Raw genomic sequence first — 22977 nt, 5'->3', positions numbered from 1 at the left:
ATGCCGTCGTGAAATTCGAGGCATTATCAAGTGCTTGTCAAATTGTGAATGCGAGACTAATGACGTGTGTTCAGCCTGCACAAAAAACAAAGCAGGGGGCCTCCCGGGTGGCGCAGTGGTCTAAGGCACTGCATCGCAGTGCTAGCTGTGCCACCAGAGATTCTGTGCCACCAGAGATTCTGTGCCACCAGGCTGTTGCAGCCGGCCGCAACCGGGATGTCTATGGGGCGACGCACGATTGGCCCAGCGTCGTCCGGGTTAGGGGGGGTTTGGCCAGCAGGGATATACTTGTCTCATCGTGCACTAGCGACTCCTGTGGCGGGCCGGGCGCAGCGCACGCTGACCAGGTCGCCAGGTGTACGGTGTTTCCTCCGACACATTGGTGCGGCTGGCTTCTGGGTTGGATGTGCGTTGTGTCAAGAAGCAGTGCGGATAGGTTGGGTTGTGTTTCGGAGGACGCATGGCTCTCGACCTTCGCCTCTCCCGAGTCCGTATGGGAGTTGCAGCGATGAGACAAGACTAACTACTACCAATTGGATACCATGAAATTGGGGAGAAAAAAGGGGTAAAAAAAATAAAAAGCAGAGCCTTGCAAGTGACTTTTTGCATCCTCAAAATGTATTTAAAAAAATCTAAACATATAGCCCAACGTTTGTAGAACAACTAAAGTTACATTAGTAACTCTAAATTAATCATCGAGATATAGGATGACCTATTTCTTTAACCGCTCAACACAGAATAGCCGCATGTGCGCACTCCCTCAAATTGTTTGTAGAATTTATTTTATTCAGCGCAACATAGCTTCAGCGTGTAAATCAGCTAGAAAGATGTGTCGAGTAAGACATCGAGTAATTGTCTCTGGCCCCCTCCCAGTTAGGGGGAGTGATGAGCTCTACAGCAGAGTCTCACAACTCAATCGCTGGTTGAAAACTGTTTTCTGCCCCTCCCAAAAGATAGAATTTGTAGATAATTGGCCCTTTTTCTGGGACTCACCCACAAACAGGACCAAGCCTGGCCTGCTGAGGAGTGACGGACTCCATCCTAGCTGGAGGGGTCCTCTCATCGTATCTACCAACATAGACAGGGCTCTAACTCCTCTAGCTCCACAATGAAATAGGGTGCAGGCCAGGCAGCAGGCTGTTAGCCAGCCTGCCAGCTTAGTGGAGTCTGCCACTAGCACAGTCAGTGTAGTCAGCTCAGCTATCCCCATTGAGACCGTGTCTGTCCCTCGACCTAGGTTGGGCAAAACTAAACATGGCGGTGTTCGCCTTAGCAATCTCACTAGGATAAAGATCTCCTCCATTCCTGCCATTATTGAAAGAGATCGTGATACCTCACATCTCAAAATAGGGCTACTTAATGTTAGATCCCTCACTTCAAAGGCAGTTATAGTCAATGAACTAATCACTGATCATAATCTTGATGTGATTGGCCTGACTGAAACATGGCTTAAGCCTGATGAATTTACTGTGTTAAATGAGGCCTCACCTCCTGGTTCCACTAGTGACCATATCCCCTGTTTATCCCGCAAAGGCGGAGGTGTTGCTAACATTTACGATAGCAAATTTCAATTTACAAAAAATAAAATTAAGTTTTCGTCTTTTGAGCTTCTAGTCATAAAATCTATGCAGCCTACTCAATCACTTTTTATAGCTGTTTACAGGCCTCCTGGGACATATACAGGGTTCCTCACTGAGTTCCTATCGGACCTTGTAGTCATAGCAGATAATATTCTAATTTTTTGGGATTTTAATATTCACATGGAAAAGTCCACAGACCCACTCCAAAAGGCTTTCGGAGCCATCATCGACTCAGTGGGTTTTGTCCAACATGTTTCTGGACCTACTCACTGTCACAGTCATACTCTGGACCCTGTTTTGTCCCATGGAATAAATGTTGTGGATCTTAATGTTTTTCCTCATAATCCTGGACTATCGGACCACCATTTTATTACGTTTGCAATCACAACAAATAATCTGCTCAGACCCCAACCAAGGAGCATCAAAAGTCGTGCTATAAATTCTCAGACAACACTAAGATTCCTTGATGCCCTTCCAGACTCCCTCTGCCTACCCAAGGACGTCAGAGGACAAAAATCAGTTAACCACCTAACTGAGGAACTCAATTTAACCTTGCGCAATACCCTAGATGCAGTTGCACCCCTAAAAACATTTGTCATAAGAAACTAGCTCCCTGGTATACAGAAAATACCCGAGCTCTGAAGCAAGCTTTCAGAAAATTGGAATGGAAATGGCGCCACACCAAACTGGAAGTCTTCCGACTAGCTTGGAAAGACAGTACCGTGCAGTATCGAAGAGCCCTCACTGCTACTCGATCATCCTATTTTTCCAACTTAATTGAGGAAAATAAGAACAATCAGATTTTTTTTTTTGATACTGTCGCAAAGCTAACTAAAAAGCAGTATTCCCCAAGTGAGGATGGCTTTCACTTCAGCAGTAATAAATTCATGAACTTCTTTGAGGAAAAGATCATGATCATTAGAAAGCAAATTAGACTCCTCTTTAAATCTGCTTATACCTCCAAAGCTCAGTTGTCCTGACTCTGCACAACTCTGCCAGGACCTAGGATCAAGAGAGACACTGAAGTGTTTTAGTACTATATCTCTATACAATGATGAAAATAATCATGGCCTCTAAACCTTCAAGCTGCATACTGGACCCTATTCCAACTAAAGTACTGAAAGAGCTGCTTCCTGTGCTTGGCTGTCCTATGTTGAACATAATAAACGGCTCTCTATCCACCGAATGTGTACCAAACTCACTAAAAGTGGCAGTAATAAAGCCTCTCTTGAAAAAGCCAAACCTTGACCCAGAAAATATAAAAAACTATCGGTCTATATCGAATCTTCCATTCCTCTCAAATTCTTTTGAAAAAGCTGTTGCGCCGCAACTCACTGCCTTTCTGAAGACAAACAATGTATACGAAATGCTTCAGTCTGGTTTTAGACCCCATCATAGCACTGAGACTGCACTTGTGGTGAATTACCTTTTAATGGCGTCAGACCGAGGCTCTGCATCTGTCCTCGTGCTCCTAGACCTTAGTGCTGCTTTTGATACCATCGATCACCACATTCTTTTGGAGAGATTGGAAACCCAAATTGGTCTACACGGACAAGTTCTGGCCTGGTTTAGATCTTATCTGTCGGAAAGATATCAGTTTGTCTCTGTGAATGGTTTGTCCTCTGACAAATCAACTGTAAATTTCGGTGTTCCTCAAGGTTCCGTTTTAGGACCACTATTGTTTTCACTATATATTTTACCTCTTGGGGATGTCATTCGAAAACATAATGTTAACTTTCACTGCTATGCGGATGACACACAGCTGTACATTTCAATGAAACATGGTGAAGCCCCAAAATTGCCTTCGCTAGAAGCCTGTGTTTCAGACATAAGGAAGTGGATGGCTGCAAACTTTCTACTTTTAAACTCGGACAAAACAGAGATGCTTGTTCTAGGTCCCAAGAAACAAAGAGATCTTCTGTTGAATCTGACAATTAATCTTGATGGTTGTACAGTCGTCTCAAATAAAACTGTGAAGAACCTCGGCGTTACTCTGGACCCTGATCTCTCTTTTGACGAACATATCAAGACTGTTTCAATGACAGCTTTTTTCCATCTACGTAACATTGCAAAAATCAGAAACTTTCTGTCCAAAAATGATGCAGAAAAGTTTATCCATGCTTTTGTTACTTCTAGGTTAGACTACTGCAATGCTCTACTTTCCGGCTACCCGGATAAAGCACAAAATAAACTTCAGTTAGTGCTAAATACGGCTGCTAGAATCCTGACTAGAACCAAAAATTTGATCATATTACTCCAGTGCTAGCCTCCCTACACTGGCTTCCTGTTAAGGCAAGGGCTGATTTCAAGGTTTTACTGCTAACATACAAAGCATTACATGGGCTTGCTCCTACCTATCTTTCCGATTTGATCCTGCCGTACATACCTACACGTACGCTACGGTCACAAGACGCAGGCCTCCTAATTGTCCCTAGAATTTCTAAGCAAGCAGCTGGAGGCAGGGCTTTCTCCTGTAGAGCTCCATTTTTATGAAATGGTCTGCCTATCCATGTGAGACGCAGACTCGGTCTCAAGCTTTAAGTCTTTACTGAAGACTCATCTCTTCAGTGGGGCATATGATTGAGTGTAGTCTGGCCCAGGAGTGTGAAGGTGAACGGAAAGGCTCTGGAGCAACGAACCGCCCTTGCTGTCTCTGCCTGGCCGGTTCCCCTCTCTCCACTGGGATTCTCGGCCTCTAACCCTATTACAGGGGCTGAGTCACTGGCTTACTGGTGCTCTTTCATGCTGTCCCTAGGAGGGGTGCGTCACTTGAGTGGGTTGAGTCACTGACGTGATCTTCCTGTCTGGGTTGGCGCCCCCCCCTTGGGTTGTGCCGTGGCAGAGATCTTTGTGGGCTATACTCGGCCTTGTCTCAGGATGGTAAGTTGGTGGCTGAAGATATCCCTCTAGTGGTGTGGGGGCTGTGCTTTGGCAAAGTGGGTGGGGTTATATCCTTCCTGTTTGGCCCTGTCCGGGGGTATCATCGGATGGGGCCACAGTGTCTCCTGACCCCTCCTGTCTCAGCCTCCAGTATTTATGCTGCAGTAGTTTGTGTCGGGGGGCTAGGGTCAGTTTGTTATATCTGGAGTACTTCTCCTGTCTTATCCGGTGTCCTGTGTGAATTTTAATTTGCTCTCTCTAATTCTCTCTTTCTTTATCTCGGAGGACCTGAGCCCTAGGACCATGCCTCAGGACTACCTGGCATGATGACTCCTTGCTGTCCCCAGTCCACCTGGCCGTGCTGCTGCTCCAGTTTCAACTGTTCTGCCTGCGGCTATGGAACCCTGACCTGTTCACCGGACTTGCTACCTGTCCCAGACCTGCTGTTTTCAACTCTCTAGAGACAGCAGGAGCGGTAGAGATACTCTTAATGATCGGCTATGAAAAGCCAACTGACATTTACTCCTGAGGTGCTGACTTCCTGCACCCTCGACAACTACTGTGATTATTATTATTTGACCATGCTGGTCATTTATGAACATTTGAACATCTTGGCCATGTTCTGTTATAATCTAGAAGAGGACTGGCCACCCCTCATAGCCTGGTTCCTCTCTAGGTTTCGGCCTTTCTAGGGAGTTTTTCCTAGCCACCGTGCTTCTATACCTGCATTGCTTGCTGTTTGGGGTTTTAGGCTGGGTTTCTGTACAGCACTTTGAGATATCAGCTGATGTAAGAAGGGCTATATAAATACATTTGATTGGGAGGAAACTCCCCAAATACAGGTGTGCCAAGCTTGTACCGTTATACCCAAGACTCAAGGCTGTAATCGCTGCCAAGGGTGCTTCAACAAAGTACTGAGTAAAGGGTCTGAATACTTATGTAAATGTGATTACATTTATTTTTAATACATTTGCAAAAATTTCTTTGTTATTATGTGGTATTGTGTGTAGATTGGGGGTGAAACACATTTTAATCAATGTTGGAATAAGGCTTTAACGTTACAAAATGTGGAAATAGTCAAGGGGTCTGAATACTTTCCGAATGCACTGTAAATGAAGATTGTTTCAAAAGGCCTGCATTAATGACATGGGTTTCTTGTAAAGGGAATTGTGAAAATCAAATCAACTGCTTTTCTTTCACCTTCAATGTGGGAGAAAGGGTGTAATAATTGTTTTACGTACCAAATGACGTGGCCTATTGCATTGTTCATCGTCTACTCTTAATGTAGTCAAATGTATAATATATTTTATCTGTTGGGGGAGGTAGGTAGCAGCGGGCTGGTGGGAGGAGCGGCTCATTGTAAATGGCTGGAATGGAATCAAACCTATGGAAACAACGCTTCGTTCCATTGATTCCATTCACAATGAGCCTGTCCTCCTACAGCTCCTCCCACCAGCATCTTCTGGTAGGTATAAAAAAACAGGACATAAGAAGCTAAAGCCCTGTGCACAACATTGTCTCCTTCAAGGTGCTGGTTATGACAGGAACAACTTGAATGTGTATTGATTGTCATTCTGAAGAGTAAAGTGTAGTTAGTCATTGACAAAACTCCTTTTATTACCTAGTAGTCACAATCGACTTTGTCTCATGCTCAATGTATTATCTTAGAGGATCTCACTCTAAATACACAATATTGTTTTGTAAATCAGTATATGTTACAGTTACTGTACAATATCTTTGTAACTTCTGAACATTTTTGGAAAATTCTATCTATCCTTGACCCAATTCTCAATTTAGCCATAACTTATGATAGGTAGAGACCATTCTGGACAACAAGAGGGGAAACCTCTCGAGCACTTGGCCATTCTGATGATCAGTATGGCTTTGTAGTTCAGGTAATTGTGTAAACTCCAGTAAGTTCTTTGCAATCATATTTTTTACTTTTACATGTGACAGATTACATTTGGAGATAAGGCCTAATATCCGACCACCCCCAGTCACACACGGGAGAAGACAAACTTCCTGTGCACAATATAGCACTGTCTGTGGCTGGTGGGTAGACTGAACAAACTTCACATTGAATTCACTTCACGTCCAATTTGATTTTGATGTTCATCGCCGCCAGCTCGGCAACAAAGTAGCGGAAGACGTATGGCACAGACACCGTATCGATGGAATCACTCTTGCCGCAGAGGAGGCAGACAGTCTTGCGGTGGCGTGTGGCCGACCAGTAGGGTGGTGGTTTCTCCAGTAGAGGGGACAGTAGGCTACCACAGTCCACACACACCTGTGCCACAGAGCGGTCAGAGCAGTTGAAGAGGCGGTCGTGGAGCAGGAAGGAGGTCCCGTGGGCCAGCAGGGCGTCGCGCTCCATCTCCCCGAAGCGGATGCCCCCCTGGATGTTCCTTCCGCCCACCGGCTGGTTGGTCACCTTGTCCCGCGCGCCAGTGGTCCTCACCTGGAACTTATCGGAGACCATGTGACGCAGCCTCTGGTAGTAGACCACGCCGATGAAGATGTCCGCCTCTAGCTCCAGGCCGCTGAGGCCGCTGTAGAGGCGCTCGGTGCCGTAGTGGTTGTAGCCGGCAGCGCGCAACATGTCCCCAAAATGCTCCAGTGCCGAGTTCTCCTCGGAGAAAGTGAAGGGAGTGGCGTCGTGGCACAGGCCGTGGAGGGCGCCCGACTTGCCGGCCATGCTCTCGATGAGCATGCCGATGGTCATGCGGGAGGGGAAGCCGTGAGGGTTAAACAGAATGTCGGGGGTCATGCCGCTCTCTGTGAAGGGCATGTCCTCGGCAGGCCACAAGCGGCTCAGGATGCCCTTCTGCCCGTGGCGGCTGGCGAACTTGTCCCCGATGGTGGGGTTACGGGGCACTCGCATGGTGATGCAGACGCGCTTGAAGCGGCCCGAGCCAACGTCGTTGCTGCACACCTTGATGTTGTCTACTACACAGCTTTCTTGACTCCTACGAAAGCGAGGGAAAGAGAGCAGATTATAAAATTGCATTAGCCGCTGCATCTGGCCAACTCAGAGAGTAGAGAGTAGAGAAATAGTCAACACTATGGTATGACAATGGAAAGAACATTTGGCCAAACTGGGTAACTCACTTGTAAAAGTTGACAAAGCTCTGCCCGGTGTTGAGGTTGATGTAGCTGTAGAAGGGGTCTCCATGTTTTAGCACTGCGCCGATGGAGGGCAGACCATCAGTGTCCAGTTTGTCCATTACCTTGGGGTCATCGGGTTTGACCCCAAACACCAGGTTGTCCTCGCCCTTTATCTTCAGTGCCAGGTCCACCAGCTCAGTCTTGTAAACACAGCCATGACCAAAGCCCCTCTCCCATGACGACTTGTTCAGGATCTAGGCGCAAACAGAATTAAAATAGAACACTTACGCATATATATATATATATACACACACATTATACATGTATTCTACACACACCCGGTACAGTGAAATCAGCCAATGGGTAAATAAAAAGTGAATTTATGTACAGCTAGCTGACTCACCATGGCGTCCTCCATGTCGTAGCCAGTGTAGGAGATCACAGCGACAATGGCGTTGGTGCCGATGGGGTAGTTGTCCATGTTGTAGTGGTCGTACATGACAGGCCTGACCAGAGGGCTCTGGGGGGTCTGAAGGCGGTACAGCTTGTTGTCCGAGCGGTCCTGGAACGAGTGGAGGGGGAAGCCCATGGTCTGTTTACCTGTGGAGGAGAAGATGAGTTACACCAACATCTACGGGATCATTTTTAAAAAGTCAGGCAATTCTAGAAGAATAAAGCACATTTTTTCACATGTAGTGTTCTCCGTATAGGAATTAGCTAAAAACACTCACAAATAAAAAAGGTATCTAAGGGTAACTGAACTCAGAAAACACCAGAGATGCCTGCTTCTGAAAACGTGGTGCACCCTTACCCATCTGGCACTGGTACATGTTCCTGGGACTCTGGTTGTGGTCCGAGTATGGGATGAAGTTAGCCACCACGCTCAGCATGCTGTGGAGGAAGAGCTCCTGGTGGGTGGTCACACCCGGCTCGATCTCATCCTCACTGATGCACACGTTGATGTAGAGCTGTCAAACAGGAGAGAGAAGCTTTATTCACAAATGTTTCCTTGTACTCAAACAGAATAAGGTACTGTCTCTAACTGTCCACACAAGAAGCAAACATCACAGCATACTGTAGATTTGGGTGCATAAATGGGATTATAAACTGGGTAGGTCGAGCCCTGAATGCTGATTGGCTGAACGCTGAGGTACATCAGACCGTATACCACAGGTATGCCAAAACGTTTCTTTAAAATGCTCTAATTACATTTGTAACCAGCTTATAATAGCAATAAGGCACCTCGGGGTTTGTGGTATATTGCCAATATCCCACAGTTAAGGGCTGTATCCAGGCTCTCCGCGTTGCGTCCTGCATAAGGACAGCCCTTAGCCGTGGTATATTGGCCATACCACACCACCTTGGGCCTTATTGCTTAAAATAATTAAGTCGGAAGGAGCGGCCACACCATACCACAGGCCTCTAAGGAATTAGGACTAAAACACACAGTCCTTCAGAAAGTATTCACAACCTTTTAGCACATTTTGTTGAGTTACAAACTGAATTTAAAATGGATTACATTTAGGTGTCACTAGACGACAGAAATGTTTACAAATTAATGAAAAATTAAAAGCTGAAATGTATTGAGTCAATAAGTATTCAACCCCTTTGTTATGGCAAGCCTAAATAAGTTCAGGAGTACAAATCTGCGTAACAAGTCACATAATAAGTTGCGTGGACTGCATGGCTTTTTGAATGACTACCTCATCTCTGTACCCCACACATACAAATAATTGTAAGGACCCTCAGTCGAGCAGTGAATTTCACACACAGATTCAACAACAAAGACCAGGAAAGTTTTGCAATGCCTTGCAAAGGGCACCTATTGGTAGATATATACAGTTCATTCTGGAAAGTACAGACCCCTTGACTTTTTCAAAATGTTAAGTTAGCCTTATTTTAAAATGGATTTAAAAAAAAATCTAATATCCTCAGCAATCTACACACACTATCCCATAATGACAAAGCGAAAACAGGTTTAGACATTTTACCAAATGTATTAAACATAGAAAACAGAAATACCGTTTTTACATACAGTACCAGTCAAAAGTTGACACCTACTTATTCAAGGGTTTTTATTTTTTACTATTTTCTAAGTTGTAGAATACAAGTGAAAATATCAAAATTATGAAATAACATATGAAATCATGTAGTAACCAAAAAATACATTTTAGATTATTCAAAGTAGCCACCCTTTGCACAATCTTGGCATTCTCTCAACCAGCTGCATGAGGAATGCTTTTCCAACAGTCTTGAAGGAGTTCTCACATATGCTGAGCACTTGTTGGCTGCTTTTCCTTCACTCTGCGGTCCAACTCATCCCAAACCATCTCAATTTGGTTGAGGTCGGGTGATTGTGGAGGCCAGGTCATCTGATGCAGCACTTCATCACTCTCCTTGGTCAAATAGCCATTACACAGCCTGGAAGTGGGTTTTGGGTCATTGTCCTTTAAAAAACAAATGATAGTGGGACTAAGTGCAACCCAGATGGGATGGCGTGTCGCTGCAGAATGCTGTGGTAGCCATGCTGGTGAAATGGTCCTTGAATTCTAAATAAAATAAGACAGTGTGACCAGCAAAACACCCCCACACCTCCTCCATGCTTTACGGTGGGAACCACACACGCGGAGATCATCCGTTCACCTACTCTGCGTTTCTCAAAAGACATTGCGGTTGGAACCAAAAATCTCAAATTTGTACTAATCAGACCAAAGGACAGATTTCCACTGGTCTAATGTCCATGGCACGTGTTTCTTAGCCCAAGCAAGTCTCTTCTTATTGGTGTCCTTTAATAGCGGTTTCTTTGCAGCAATTCGACCATGAAGGCCTGATTCACGCAGTCTCCTCTGAACAGTTGAATTTGAGATGGGTCTGTTACTTGAATTCTGTGAAGCATTTTTGGGGGTCGCAATCTGAGGTGCAGTTAACTCCAATGAACTTATCCTCTGCAGCAGAGGTAACTCTGGGTCTCCCTTTCCTGTGGCGGTCCTCATGAGAACCAATTTCATCATAGCGCCTGATGGTTTTTGTGACTGCACTTATAGAAACTTTCAAATGTCTTCACATTTTTGGGGATTGACTGACCTTCATGTCTTAAAGTAATGATGGACTGTTGTTTCTCTTTGCTTATTTGTGCTGTTCTTGCCATAATATGGACTTGGGCTTTTATCAAATAGGGCTACCTTCTGTATACCACCCCTACCTTGTCACAACACAATTGATTGGCTCAAAACGCATTAAGGAAAGAAATTCCACAAATGACCTTTTAACAAGGCACACCTGGTAATTGAAATAAATTCCAGGTGACTACCTCATGAAGCAGGTTGAGAGAATGCCAAGAGTGTGCAAAGCTGTCATCAAGGCAAAGTGTGGCTACTTTGAAGAATCTCATGAAATATATTTTGATTTGTTTAACACTTTTTGGGTTACTACATCATTCTATACGAGTTATTTCACAGTTTTGATTTCTTCACTATTATTCTACAATGTAAAAAAAAATTAGTAAAAGTAAAGAAAAAGTAAAGAAAAACCCTTGAATGAGTAGGTGTGTACAAACTTGACAGGTACTGTAAGTATTCAGACCCCTTGCTATGAGAATCGAAATTGAGCTCAGGTGCCTCCTGTTTCCATTCATCATCCTTTCTACAACTTCATTGGAGGCCACCTGTGGTAAATTCAATTGACTGGACATGATTTGGAAAGGCACACACCTGTCTATATAAGGTCCCACAGTTGAGAGTACCTGTCAGAGCAAAAACCAAGCCATGTGGTCGAAGGAAAGATGAACGGAGTAAAGTACAGAGATCCTTGATGAAAACCTGATCCAGAGCTCTCAGGATCTCAGACTGGGGTGAAGGCTCACCTTCCAACAGGACAACGACCCTAAGCACACAGTCAAGACAATGCAGGAGTGGCTTCGGGACAAGTCTCAATGTCCTTGAGTGGCCCAGCCAGAGCCTGGACTTTAACCCAATCAAACATCTCTGGAGAGATCTGAACATAGCTGTGCAGCAATGCTCCCCATTCAACCCGCTAGAGCAGGGCTGCCCAACCCTCTTCCTGGAGATCTACCGTCCTTTGGGTTTTCAGTCCAACCCTAATTTAACACACCTGATTCTACTTATTAGCTGCTCAACAAGACCTCAACTCACTGAATCAGATATGCTAAACTAGGGTAGTAATGAAAACCTACAGCACAGTATATCTCCAGGAAGAGGGTTGGGCAGCCCTGTGATAGAGCTTGAGATGATCTGCAGAGAAGAATGGGAGAAACTCCCCAAATTCAGGTGTGCCAAGCTTGTAGCATCATACCCAAGAAGACTCGAGGCTGTCGTCGCTGCCAAAGGTGCTTCAACAAAAGTAGAGTAAAGGGTCTGAATACTTATGTAAATTGATTTCATTTGTCAAAAATATAAATTAGCTAACATTTCTAAAAACCAGTTTTTGCTTAGTCCTTATGGGATATTGTATGTAGATTGAGGGGGGGGGACAATCCATTTTAGAATAAGGCTTTAACGAAACATGGAAAATGTCAAGGGGTCTGAATACTTTCCCGAAAGCACTGTATTTAAAAAAAAAAGCAGACACTGAATATGAGCATAGTTTAGTTATTATTTACACTTTGGATGGTGTATCAATACACCCAGTCCCTACAAAGAAAGAGGCCTCCTTCCTAACTCAGCTGCCGGTGAGGAAGGAACCCATTCCGGGATTTCACCACGAGGCCAATGGTTACTGTAAAACAGAGTTTAATGACTGTGGTAGGAGAAAACTGAGGATGGATCAACATTATTGTTACTCCACAATACTAACCTAAATGACAAGAGTGAAAAGATGGAAGCCTGTACAGAATAAACGTATTCCAAAACATGTATCATGTTTGCAATAAGGCACTAAAGTAAGAGTGCAACACAATTGGTAAAGAAATGTACTTAATGTCCTACATACAAAGCATTATGTTTGGGGGCAAATCTAACACAACACATCACTAAGTACCACCTAATATTTTTAAGCATGGTGGTGGCTGCATCATGTTATTGGTATGCTTGTCATCGGCAAGGACTAGGGAGTTTTTTTTAGGATAAAAAGAAACGGACTAGAGCTAAGCACAGGCAAAATCCTATAGGAAAACCTGGTTGTCTGCTTTCCAACAAACACTGGGAGACAAATTCACCTTTCAGCAGGACAATAACCTAACACACAAGGCCAAATATACACTGGAGTTGCTTACCAAGACAACATTAATGTTCCTGAGTGGACTAGTTATAGTTTTGACTTAAATCTGTTTGAAAATCTTTGGCAAGATTTGAAAATGTCTGTCTAAAAATGATCAACCACCAACTTCATAGAGATAGAATTTAAGAATTTTAGAATTTAAAAAAGAACAAATATTGTACAATCCAGGTGTGCAAAGCTCTAAGAGAGACTTACCCAGAAAGCTGACTCAATAAATGTTAGGTGATTCTAACATGCATTGACTCAGGGGTGTGAATACTTATGTAAATGTGATATTTCTGCATTTCATTTAATATATTTGCAAACATTTATAAAAAAAATTTTTCACTTTGTCATTGTGGGGTATTGTGTGTAGATGGGTGAGATTCTTTTTTTATTACAACAAAAGGTGTAATAAGTCAAGTGGTATGAATACTTTCTGAAGGCACGGTCAGACTAACCAAGTAACTAGGTACTGACATGACACTACAAACCAAACTCAAGAAACAACTTCCAACAATTACTGTAATGACTGTCCTAGAGTTGACAAAACAAAGAATCACTGACAAGACCCTCAGCTTGAAAACTAGTTTGATCTAGCATCCCTCCTTGTCCCAGAGGCTACGATTAGTAACTAGGGGGTTTACTAAGGATGCCCAGGAATTGAGACATTTTAAGCAGCTTGCGACTGTAGTACCTGTTCAAAGGAGCCGATCAGTTCCTGCTGGCCCAGGGCCAGGTTGCAGACAGGTCGCACCATGCGGCAGGGGGTAGTGAAGAGGTACAGGCCTGGGTACATGCTGGCCTTGCTGGTCTGGGGAACCAGAACTATCTCAGTCCAGGGAGGGATCTTCTTCTCCTTCAACACCTGCAAGAGAGTGGCATGAACAAGAATGAGTAAGAGGCAGAAAAACATAACTAGCTGCCACTATTCATGTGTGATGAATTATCTATTACATAAGTGAGTGATGATCAAACCCATGTTATAACTGCAGATGGTTGGGAGATGCCCTGCCTTACCTTGAACCTGCGGAGGGAGTCTGCGAGGAAGGGGGCCAGCTCAGTCTCTACCCAACCCACCATGGCACCATCCAGGAGCACAGGATAGCAGTCAGCGTAGGCCCTGCCAGGAGAACCATCCACAGGAGTCACACCTGGAGGAGAACGATGGGACAACACAATCGCATATAAATGACTGAGCATTTTCACACATCGACACACAGTATGTACGAATAAACCTTAGGACCCAATAGGTTCCAGCTGCATGCCAATCACAGTGAGTGACATAACCTTGGATATCCTGTCACGTTGAATCCCAGGCCTTTGTGTTTCACTTTGGACACATGTTCAGTGTGTGTCATGTACAACTACCCCATTGGAACCAACAGCATCGTCTTTGACCTCCAACTCGGGCTACGACATGGAGGACGCCATAGTGAGGCAGCTAGCTATACATTCACAATTCCCAGGTTTGTCTGTACTCACCGAGGGAGCAGAGCAGGGCAGGGAGGGTGGTGGTGGGCAGGGCCGGGGCTATGATTTCACAGTGGGCCGTCATGTGGTTCATGAGGCCGCAGGGCTCTCCGTCGGGAGTGTGCACGGGGCACAGGAAGCCCCAGGACTCGGGCAGCAGACGACGTACGGAGGTGGTCCTCATCTTGGCAAAGGCTGCCCCTCTGTGCACGCAGCGGAAGTGGGACAGGTAGCGGATGAAGTTGAGCTTGTCGGCCACCACACACAGTCCCGTCTTCTGGATCATGCCCAGACCTGACGCCAGGAGGGAAGAGGAACAGATTCTCAGGACCAGCATGTGTTTCTAGGTAACTTACACGTCATGTATATCTGCATAACTCCAAGTAAAACACTGGGAGAAAAACAGAACAGTGGATACGTTGTAATGACAAATAAGTAGAATGTTTTGTATCACAGCATACCCGTCTTTGAAGTGAGATTCCCAGTGGCTAGCAGATACTCAAAGGGATGGGTAACATCAGAGCCCGTGTTAAAGATCTTCACCAGATTATCAGAGCTCACCCCACCAGTCAGCCTATGGGCCCTCTTTTCCATAGAGAGTTTCACAGACACCATCCAGGCAGCCATCCTCTCCTATCATCACATTGCAAATTGTTAAAACACATCCTACAGAGTAATTATATGACCTGGAGGAGAACTAGAGTGTGATTTTAATACCAAGGCCTTACAGTCAAGGTTTCACTGCGAGCATTCTGGCCTGAAAATGTTGTGGTGTTTTTACATTACACATGACAAACATGACAACTTCTGTTCCCCACAATGTCGAAGTATCTTCACAATAAATCGTTTTTGATTCACCAATATGTCGGATCCAGAAGTGCTCAACATTTGTCAGTAGTCCAGTGCAGAGCTGTCCTGATGTCTGAACTGACCTTGAGAAACATTAGGTAGAGCCGTCCTGGCGTGAGCACCTCCTGACACATCAGACTGTCCGGGTTCTCCTCCATGCACTCCTGCTTGGCAAACGTGAATAGCTTCCGCGTCATCAGACACAGCAGGTAGAACTTCTCCACAGCCGACTTCAGGTGGATACAGATGCACTGGCTGAACAGAGAGAACACAACACATTCCATAAAGAATGTGTGTGTTGGTAGGGCATGGTGCTTGCAGCATCAGGATAGTTGGTTAGATTCCAAGGACCACCCATACAGCAAAAAAATGTAATATATCCACTCATGACTAATTCATCATAACAAGTGTCTGCTATAGGCATTCACTACATGGCCAAAAGTACGTGGACACCCCTTCAAATTAGTGTATTCGGCTATTTCAGCTACACCAGTGGCGGACAGGTGTATAAAAATCGAGCACACAGCCATGCAATCGCCATAGACCAACATTGGCGGTAGAACGGCACGTATTGAAGAGATCAGTGACTTTCAACGTGGTACCGTCATAGGATGGCACCTTTCACAACAATTCAGTTCACCAAATTTCTGCCCTGCTAGAGCTGACCCGGTCAATGTCTTTAGAAATGTGGACAACTCAATTAAAAATGAAAAGCTGAAATGTCTCGATTCAATAAGTAATCAACCCCTTTGTTATGGCAAGCCTAAATAAGTTCAGGAGTAAACATTTGCCTAACAAGTCACATAATAAGTTGCATGGACTGCATTACTTTTTGAATGACTACCTCATCTCTGTACCCCACACATACAGATAATTGTAAGGTCCCTCAGTCGAGCCGTGAATTTCAAACACAGATTCAACTGTAAAGACCAGGGAGATTTTCCAATGCCTCTCAAAGAAGGGCAGCTATTGGTAGATGGGTCAAAAAAAAAAAAGCAGACATTGAATATCACTTTGAGCATGGTGAAGTTATTAATAACACACACAAACACTTACTCGAGCAGGTAGTTGGCACACTGTTCATGGGTGTACCACTCTGGCAGGTTCATCTTGACCCGGAAGCGCTCGCCCAGGTAGTTGAGCACCTTTCCGCGGGTGATGCAGCCCTCCTCCATGACGACTCGCAGCATCTCAGACACACAGCTCTTGTAGAAGGAGTTCGCCTCGCGACCTTTGATCAGCTCCTGGTAAATCTGGAAGTCTGTGAAGTCCACTAGAGCCTGGCCAAAACAGAAAGGCAATGTGGTTAAAATGTTAAATATATACCGGAATCTCATACAGTATAGGCCATATGGCGCAATTCTCATAACATTCTTATGTGTCGCATGCATAAAAACCTAGTGGACACAGACTTTAATGTCACATGCAAGTTCCTATTACAAATATCACTGCTCCATCTCACCTTTAGTGCAAAGCCCAGGGGGAGGAAGAAGAGCTCTTTCTGGTATATGAAGTTGAGCATCACAGTCCCGTTGTCCAGGTAATGCAGGTTCATATTGATAGCGGTGTGCTCCTCCTTCACACAGTGCATTGAGATACCTGTTGGAGACAGACAAAGAATAGCTTTAGCTTTTGTCTGCATCAAGGCGATAGGACTGCGATAATCAATTTTAGGCTACTTATAGTAGGCCATGGGTCTCAACTGCTCCAACAATGCAATGTTCGGCTTGTACATTAACACCCTCCACATTAACTGCCTTGCGTACCATACTGAGTGTATCCCTGGCCTCTGTTCTTCCACTTCGGCCTTGACATAGCGATAGGGTAGTTCCTCCTTGGCATGATCAGCATGCGAATAACCTTCTCGTTCCCATTCACAATAAAATAACCACCCATTTCCTGTTTCAATGAGGATGGAGAGAAAGAGAGATTGAATCTAAAGAAATGTAAAGACGTATGCAAACTGTAAAATGTAAGTGTAAAAGCATGAAAATGTGCCTTGATTTTTGCTTCGAAGCATAAATGATCAGATTGATTGGTTCCCACAGATCAGGGTTTTCCGTTATGAAAATGTGGCGCAGGACATTTGACCGGCAGCATTTTAATTTACCGGACATATATGCATTGGGTACATAACCTGATTAGGGTGGCCACCCAGAGAGCGTGAAGTTAAAGTTTGGGGAATGAAATTCACCATAAAAAAGCACCTTTAAATAAAGCATTCCATGTATCATCGCATTTGCAGGCCTTCTATTCATAAGGTGATAAGTAGACGGAATAGTCATAATTTAGGCTAATAATGTAACTTTCTTTGGACGAAAAAAACAGTGGCACTGACCCAACAATGTTAACGAGTGAATATGCTCAGTGCAGTGAGCAATCACCAAGGACATGGCTGATAATTTTGATAACTAAAAGAGATTAGTCTTTTGTCTTCTCTTTACAGCGTCCCCTAGTTTTTTTTTTTTGTTGTTTTTTTTAAAGCTAGGGGAAGCTAATAATCCTCTGTGGCCAAATCATGCTTTAGTAACCTATTTTGAATGATTTTATTTAGTAGGCTAATTAGGCTATATAATTTTGTCAATTTACTTAGGGAAAGCTTCACCTAGCCTTTAGAATGTGCAACCTATGTTAATCTACTATCCCCATCGAAGAAAAGTTTACATATTCTATTGGTCAGCTTGTCTAGAAAGAAATAGCCAAAACAGACTCCGGAACGATATATCAAATTCACACAACCAGTAGGCCTAGGCTACATGAAAAAAATAAAACGTTAAAAAGCAATACATCTGATGCATCAGATCGGAACGTTTAGTTTAAAAATGTTGATAAACTATTATTTCTTAACATTAGCAGCGCAGTAATGCATTTGGCTACTGGTCAATGAAAGATAGTTGAAAACCAATAGAAAATGAGAATTAGGCTACTGGTTTAAATGGCATATGGAAGTCTTTATGAAATAACTGGCTTCACGGATTTCGTCAGATTTTCCCTAGGACACTTTAAAGCAAGGTAAAACATGCCTCATAATATGTACTAAAACATTAACGTTTCAAACAATTAAGTGGTACGTGACGCGCTGATGAAGCCTGCCTTCTGTTGACTATGCATTTGAATGGCGAATGGAGAGGCCGCTTCAATTACCAGTTGACAAATACAAATATTAGCTATTTTTAAACACACGAGTGCATTTAGAATCGCGCCGCCTGACAGACTTTCCGTTCAAAGGCTCTGTATCTGTATGCCGTGCCCATGTGATAAGATAAATAACTCATATGCACACGTGGCAATTTAATTCCGCAGATTTATGCAAATTAACCAAGAGACCGACAAGCATGACCGGTCAAACGTATTTACATAAACTGTTTTTTCTATCAATGAATAGGCTAAAAAGCCTTATTTCGCAATGGGATTTTTTTTCTTTCTCCCCGACAATTGGCCGATTTTATTTAACACCTTTATTTTTTTACGCCCAAAAGCCAGCTAATACCGGCTAAAGGAAACCCTGCCATTCTCCTACCTCAGCCTCCTCATGGTGCTCAATGAGCTCTTTGGGAGGGAGCCCATGCAGGTTACACAGCCTAGACTTCACCATGATGGGCAACTGGCCCAGCGACTGCTTGATGATGCCTTTGGGAACCCCATTCACGGACCAGCTGACATCTGCCTGTGAAGAATCACAGCACAAAACTTAAATTCATCACAATGGGCAAGTCTTGTGATAGATTGTAGAAAGACCTTGTCTTGACCGTCATATACAGTACAATCCATATGGTACAGGTGTTGGGTTTACAGGCAAGCTTACCACAAGCTTTCCCCGGTAGGAGCAGCGTCTCCCTCTGCACTCTGCTGGGAACACCCTTAGGTCCCGGCAGATGCTTCCTTTGCCCACCACTGGTTTAAAGATGGTGGCCTCCACAAATGCCAGGCTGATCCTGTCATTTTTAAACATAAACTCCAAGGGATGGATGGCCTGAAAAGGAGAAATGGAACAAACATTTTCACATGAACTCTCCAAACCCATGGTTTTGCATGACAGATACCAACTACAACCAGATAGCTGCATATTTACAGATTGTTACACCAGATAATGTGAGTTAACCAAAAATGTTTGGTATCCATTACTGTGAGTTACAGGTTAGGTACTGTTGTATAGCACATCATTTTCAACCAACCTTAACCATGTCAATTTCAAATCTCTCATTGAGACAGGTGGGTAGGCCCCAAGGTGCCGCATGTCATGACACCCTGTCTTAATCAATGACACAAGATTTGAAATAGACAAGATGGCGGCGTACAAATTGTTGGATTAACAAAATGGCGCCGGAAGAAATGGCAACAGTTTTAAGGGCGCCCTACCAATTGTGCTATTATGTGTTTTTTTCGCGTTATTTGTAACTTATTTTGTACATAATGTTTCTGCAACCGTATCTTATGGCAAAAAAGAGCTTCTGGATATCAGGACAGCGATCACTCACCTCGGATTAGACAAAGATTATTTCTACAACAAAGACGACGCACAAGACATTCTCCAAACACCCCACAGGACCGACATCCCCGTTATTTGCAAGAGGAAGCGACGCAGGTACAGAGGACAAAGAGCCGGATGCCTGGTCAGGACCCGGCGAAGGCGACTGGGAAAGCTGCCGTTACCGTCAATACTACTTGCCAACGTGCAATCATTGGACAATAAATTAGACGAGGTACAATCACGAATATCCTACCAACGGGACATGAAAAACTGTAATATCCTATGTTTCACGGAATCGTGGCTGAATGAGGACATGGATATTCAGCTAGTGGGATATACGCTGCACCGGCAAGATAGAACAGCAAACTCAGGTAAAACGAGGGGGGGGGGGCGGTCTGTGCATATTTGTAAACAACAGCTGGTGCACGAAATCTAAGGAAGTCTGTAGATTTTTCTCACCTGAAGTAGAGTATATTGTGATAAATTACAGGCCACACTACTTGCCTAGAGAGTTTTCAGCTATACTTTTTGTGGCTGTTTATTTACCACCACAGACAGATGCTGGCCCTAAGACCGCACTCAGTGAGCTGTATAAGGAAATAAGCAAACAGGAAACCACTCACCCAGAGGCGGCGCTCCTAGTGGCCGGAGACTTTAATGCAGGGAACTTAAATCAGTTCTACCAAATTTCTATCAACATGTTAAATGTGCAACCAAAGGGGGAAAAAATTCTAGATCACCTGTACTCCACACACAGAGACGCGTACAAAGCTCTCATTTGCCCCCCATTTGGTAAATCCGACCACAACTCTATCCTCCTGATTCCGGCTTACAAGCAAAAATTAAAGCAGGAAGCGCCAGTGACTCGGTCTATAAAAAAGTGGTCAGTGGAAGCAGATGCTAAACTACAGGACTGTTTTGCTATCACAGACTGGAACATGTTCCGGGATTCTTCCGATGGCATTGAGGAGTACACCACATCAGTCACTGGCTTAATCAATAAGTGCATCGAGGGCATCGTCCCCAAAGTGACTGTATGCACATACCCCAACCAGAAGCCATGGATTACAGGCAACATTCGCACTGAGCTAAAGGGTAGAGCTGCCGCTTTCAAGGTGCGGGTCTCTAACCCGGACGCTTACAAGAAATCCTGCTATGCTCTGCGACGAACCATCAAACAGGCAAAGCGTCAATACAGGGCTAAGATGGAATCATACTACACCGGCTCCGACGCTCGTCTTATGTGGCAGAGCTTGCAAACTATTACAGACTGCAAAGGGAAGCACAGCTGCGAGCTGCCCAGTGACACGAGCCGACCAGACAAGCTAAATCACTTCTATGCTCGCGTCGAGGCAAGCAACACTGAGGCATGCATGAGAGCATCAGCTGTTCCGGACGACTGTGTGATCACGCTCTCCGTAGCCGACGTGAGTAAGACCTTTAAACAGGTCAAAATACACAAGGCTGCGGGGCCAGATGGATTACCAGGACGTGTGCTCCGGGCATGTGCTGACCAACTGTCAGGTGTCTTCACTGACATTTTCAACATGTCCTTGATTGAGTCTGTAATACATACAGGTTGAGAGCTAGAAGTTCCTCGGTGTCCACATCAACAAACTAGAATGGTCCAAACACACCAAGACAGTCATGAAGAGGGCAGGACACAGCCTATTCCCCCTCAGGAAACAAAAAAAGAAATTGGCATGGGTCCTCAGATCTTCAAAAGGTTCTACAGCTGCAACATCGAGAGCGTCCTGACTGGTTGCATCACTGCCTGGTACAGCAATTGCTCGGCCTCTGACCGCAAGGCACTACAGAGGGTAGTGTGTATGGCCCAGTACATCACTGGGGCTAAGCTGCCTGCCATCCAGGACCTCTACACCAGGCAGTGTCAGAGGAAGGCCCCAAAAAATTGTCAAAGACCCCAGCCACAGACTGTTCTCTCAACTACCGCATGGCAAGCGGTACTGGAGTGCCAAGTCTAGGACAAAAAGGCTTCTCAACAGTTTTTACCCCCAAGCCATAAGACTCCTGAACAGGTATTCAAATGGCTACCCGGACTATTTACATTGTGTGCCCCCACCCACCCCCAACAACCCTCTTCTTACGCTACTGCTACTCTGTTTATCATATATGCATAGTCACTTTAACTATACATTCATGTACATACTACCTCAATTGGGCTGACCAACCAGTGCTCCCGCACATTGGCTAACCGGGCTATCTGCATTGTGTCCCACCACCCGCCAACCCCTCTTTTACGCTACTGCTACTCTCTGTTCATCATATTTGCATAGTCACTTTAACCATATGTACATACTACCTCAATCAGCCTGACTAACCGGTGTCCGTATGTAGCCTTGCTACTGTATTTAGCCTGACTTTTTACTGTTTTATTTCTTTACCTACCTATTGTTCACCTAATACCTTTTTTTCACTATTGGTTAGAGCCTGTAAGTAAGCATTTCACTGTAAGGTCTACAGTTGTTGTATTCGGCGCACGTGAAAAATAAACTTTGATTTGATTACTTCATGGAGCAAAATATTGATTTATTTTTATAATGGAGCATTTTCAAAATCATAAACTGCAAGTGGACACAGACATTTAAAAATATATATATATGTTTGGCCAACATTGTGGCTTGGGGAGGCACGGCTGACACAGCACTGACTGTCCCACGTGAAAGTTCCCCTACCTGTACAGCACGACACAGTCCATCTGAAACTGCTTGGTCAAACGACTCAATATGAGCCTTCGTTAGGTCCTGAACAGCGGCATGTTGTTTTTCCTTCGGTATGCCGTAGCCTGCTTCTGTTAAATGTTTAAGGCTTGGACTTGTCAGTAAACTACTCCACTTACTCGCAAAATCCATGCTTATTCTTGTTTACCACATGCGCATAGTTACACAGGAAGTACAATCGTTGTAATAGGAAGTGAGTGAAAGGTCAATTCCTTTAAAGGGACAGCATCCAATTTTCAGAGCTATCAAACAAAATCAAAACCGTATTTTTGAAAGTGATTGTATTAGTTTGGTTGACTATTCATAGAAGTGAGAAAAAGAAGGAATTACCAAACAGCATCTAAAGTGTAATGCTGTGTCTAAATAATTTTCAGCATCAAAGATCATGTCCACTGTAACCAAACAGCTAAAGGTCTATAGATATCAGATCTCAGTTGCTCTATGTAGATTATGGCCGTGTTAGAGCGCATCAAAACCGTGATAAATGGGTAAATTGTGACTGACAACGGGCGTGTTTCTCTGCCCAGCCGTCACCTGCCAGATCTTATAATGCCTGGATAGGTATTTTACATATAAGCCAACCACATATGTTATAGCAATCTGTCAGTCTGACGTGGCACACAACCATTGCATGACCAACATGTCTGTCATTAACTGACAGATT

At 44.3% G+C, this 22977-nt stretch overlaps 1 protein-coding gene across 1 annotated transcript; it reads right to left on the bottom strand.

Annotated features, from left to right (window-relative positions):
• Window positions 1-6047: 6047 nt before the first annotated feature.
• polr1b (RNA polymerase I subunit B) lies at window positions 6048-22464 on the bottom strand. Its single transcript, XM_038960357.1, has 15 exons — window positions 22269-22464; window positions 18907-19074; window positions 18622-18768; window positions 16868-17000; window positions 16564-16700; window positions 16158-16381; window positions 15185-15356; window positions 14714-14885; window positions 14265-14546; window positions 13800-13933; window positions 13477-13647; window positions 8377-8533; window positions 7969-8165; window positions 7569-7819; window positions 6048-7426 (listed from the first exon to the last, which is right to left on the bottom strand). Exons 1-15 carry the CDS (start codon window positions 22443-22445, stop codon window positions 6544-6546), a joined length of 3405 nt encoding a protein of 1134 aa, XP_038816285.1. The 5' UTR covers window positions 22446-22464; the 3' UTR covers window positions 6048-6543.
• Window positions 22465-22977: the final 513 nt, after the last annotated feature.

The sequence above is a fragment of the Salvelinus namaycush genome, chromosome 22 (assembly GCF_016432855.1).
Source record: "Salvelinus namaycush isolate Seneca chromosome 22, SaNama_1.0, whole genome shotgun sequence".
NCBI lineage: Eukaryota > Metazoa > Chordata > Actinopteri > Salmoniformes > Salmonidae > Salvelinus > Salvelinus namaycush.
Note: the sequence above shows the minus strand (reverse complement) of the source record. Positions and strands in the feature narration are given on the sequence as shown.